The 2737-nt window shown below is 39.5% G+C and overlaps 1 protein-coding gene across 1 annotated transcript in view; it reads left to right on the plus strand.

Moving 5' to 3' along the window:
* svild (supervillin d) overlaps window positions 1-2737 on the plus strand; it is a 42906-nt gene that overhangs the window by 21907 nt on the left and 18262 nt on the right. Inside the window, exon 5 of the mRNA XM_035669552.1 lies at window positions 2060-2154. Within this exon, the coding sequence (XP_035525445.1) occupies window positions 2060-2154 (95 nt within the window). The remainder of the gene's footprint in view (window positions 1-2059; window positions 2155-2737) is intronic.

Below are 2737 nucleotides of genomic sequence, written 5' to 3' on the forward strand. Positions count from 1 at the left end.
GTTTTTTTTTTTTTAAGCAACTTGCCCAACACTAGTCCCACTGTATGTGAGGCGAAATGGAAGCAGTAGACATTGAAGGTGTGTTTGCAGTGAGCCGTGTTGGTTGCATCTTGCTCTTCTCACCTCAGCCTAAATTTCAATCTCATAGCACTGAATGACAGCACACACTAAACCAAATCCAAATTCCAAAACATGAATTCATAAATCTATGAGTGATGTCAAAGATGCTGTATCTGTATTTCTCTACAGTCTATGGTTAATTTTTGTCATTTCCTTCGCTGATTTATTTCCAGCCTTTTCCAATGCAGCTGGTGTACGCTTCAACCCTCTCTGGAAGTTTGCTCCATTAATAACAAATTGAGCTGTTCCATACAGCACTGAGCTGTCCTGCACCTGGATGCACACTTGGCCAAAGTCATGACTTCACGCTTCACTGGAGGTCTTAAAGCAGTTGTGGGAAGAGTAGTCCAGAGAGCTAAAAGATCCATTCAGGAACAAAAACTTGATAATATTTTCAATCCTATGGGAGATATACACATGTGCGCTTAGAAATCCAGAGATTAGCATGCTTTCCCAGGCTGCTTAAGTTTCAGAAGTGGTTAGGTTTCATAATATTGGATGTAAATAGCCGTTCTAACTTGGCCTTTACTGACCAGGAGCTGTGCCAAGGTTGCCCAAGTGAACCCAGATGGCAGCAAGTTGCTCCAACCAAAGACCTGCTGGGAAAACAAGCAAGACTATCTTACAATAATGCTACTTATTTTCTCTTTTTTTCCTACTCTATCCTTTGTTCTGACCTAGATCTCTCTTATTTTAAGGTATCTCACTTGAAAGTAATCAGCAGTGACGGATACTCCTTAGCTGTCTGCACTTTTCTCTTATCACTCATTTCTCCTCCACAGTCCCTGTTGAAAGCCAGTGAGTCAGTGTCTCCAGCAGGAGAGACAGAACAGGAGTGAGCTTACAGTATGTCTGCTTTCCAGCACGGATGCAGGCAATAAAATGTGTACATGGAGACTTCTTGAGAAAGATACAGCTCATTTACATTTTGAATTTCCTGACTGAATTTCCTGAGTATATCATGCTGGCTGAAAAATAAGTTCCTTCTTTGTAATCAGTGATCATCAGTCAGTTTGTAAGAGGCCTCTAATTCTGTAAGCTTTGGTATGTAATTTTGTGAGAAAAAGTGCATTTGATTTCCGTTGCTTAGCTCACAGCTGGAGATCCACTTTACTCCACCAGGTCACCTCAGGGCCTCGGTAAAGTGTTTACTGACAAAATGGTCTCACACAGCTGCATGGCTCACACTGTACGCATGTTGTTTTTTTTTTAAAGTCTGATGAATAGGCTATGAAAATTAGACAAAGAGATAAGGTGAGACATTTAAATCGCATTTGCGAAATTGGGTCAGGTTGAACTGGAATTTGTGATAAGATCCGGTATTTCTTCTGTTTCTATTAATCTTTAGTTTAGTTCTTTTCACTCATTCATGCCAAGCATGATTTGTTCCACCAAATCATAGTCTAATATAGTGATGATCGTGACCAAGTGTGATGTGGAAACTTAAAGCCTCTAGCGCACATATTCAGAGAATGTTTTAGTAGTAAGTAGGACAGCAGAAAAACGTTTGAAATATATATTTGCATATTCAAAGATTCTGGATTTAAGAATAACAGAGGAGTAGATGTCATTTTAAGAGTTTTGGGGGGTTTTTTTGTGTAAAAACCATATCAAGCACAAATTATTATTCAAGTATTTTTGTTTTGTAATAAGTCTGGAGGGGATCTATAACTGTTAAAGTCTTTAAAAAAAAATAACAGAGATGTAAGACTCTTTTTGTTTTAGTTTTCTCTGTATGTACTCAGGGTGTGTAGATTTCTCATAAGTGCTCTTTGAATGCACTTGCAAGGGTTAAGTGCTCTGCTCAAGTGTAGGGGTGGAGCCTCATTCATTCATTCACTTCCCTTATCAAGATTTTTTTTTTTTTACAGCTGGTGTACAACTTCATGTCTCTCAAGCCGATTCCTAACCTTTAGGTCACCCTTCTCTCTGTCTTTAGGACATGGAGGGGGCAGAGGATGGAAGCAGCGGCCGATCTGCTGACAGGCTAAAGTGTCAGCTAATTAGCAGCGACGAAGAGGAATCCTCGACCAGGTAGAGAGGTTCAAACTGATTTTTAATCACAGCAGAGTTCACTTCGAAATGAATTGCTCAGGATAGCATAAATGTTAGTTTACTCCGGAAAATGTAAAGCTTCTGCTGGAATAATATTTTGATATGTTAAATGTATGCCATAGAATGATCGGACACTTCTATCAGGCTTTTACTTTGAATGGAGTTTTATTTTTCACCAATGCATTTAAACTTTGAATGGAGTGGAGTGAAAGATTTTTTTTGGGCTACAGTACATTACACACACTACAACACAAGCCAATGAACAAACAAATTCACCCTAAAAGAACAACTTACACGCTCACACAGACTGAACGGAGTACAGAGGTAATTATAGACCAATTCAAAGGTTGTTTAATGATGTAAACAGCTGCAGAGATAAACCAGATAAACCTGCAGAGCTTCTCTTATACCATGCACTCTCTCTCGCACACACACGCATAAACACTCAGTGCTATGTGGTAGCCATGGTGATGCAAACCAGACTGAAGTTAATAGCTGCAGCAGTGAGAGCCAAACTGTACTTAGCACTGTAACCACTGGAGTAAAGTGTGTGTGTGTGTGT

Source organism: Morone saxatilis, unplaced genomic scaffold (assembly GCF_004916995.1).
Source record: "Morone saxatilis isolate NCDOM2014 unplaced genomic scaffold, NCSU_SB_2.0 Contig1, whole genome shotgun sequence".
In the NCBI taxonomy this organism is placed as follows: Eukaryota; Metazoa; Chordata; class Actinopteri; family Moronidae; genus Morone; species Morone saxatilis.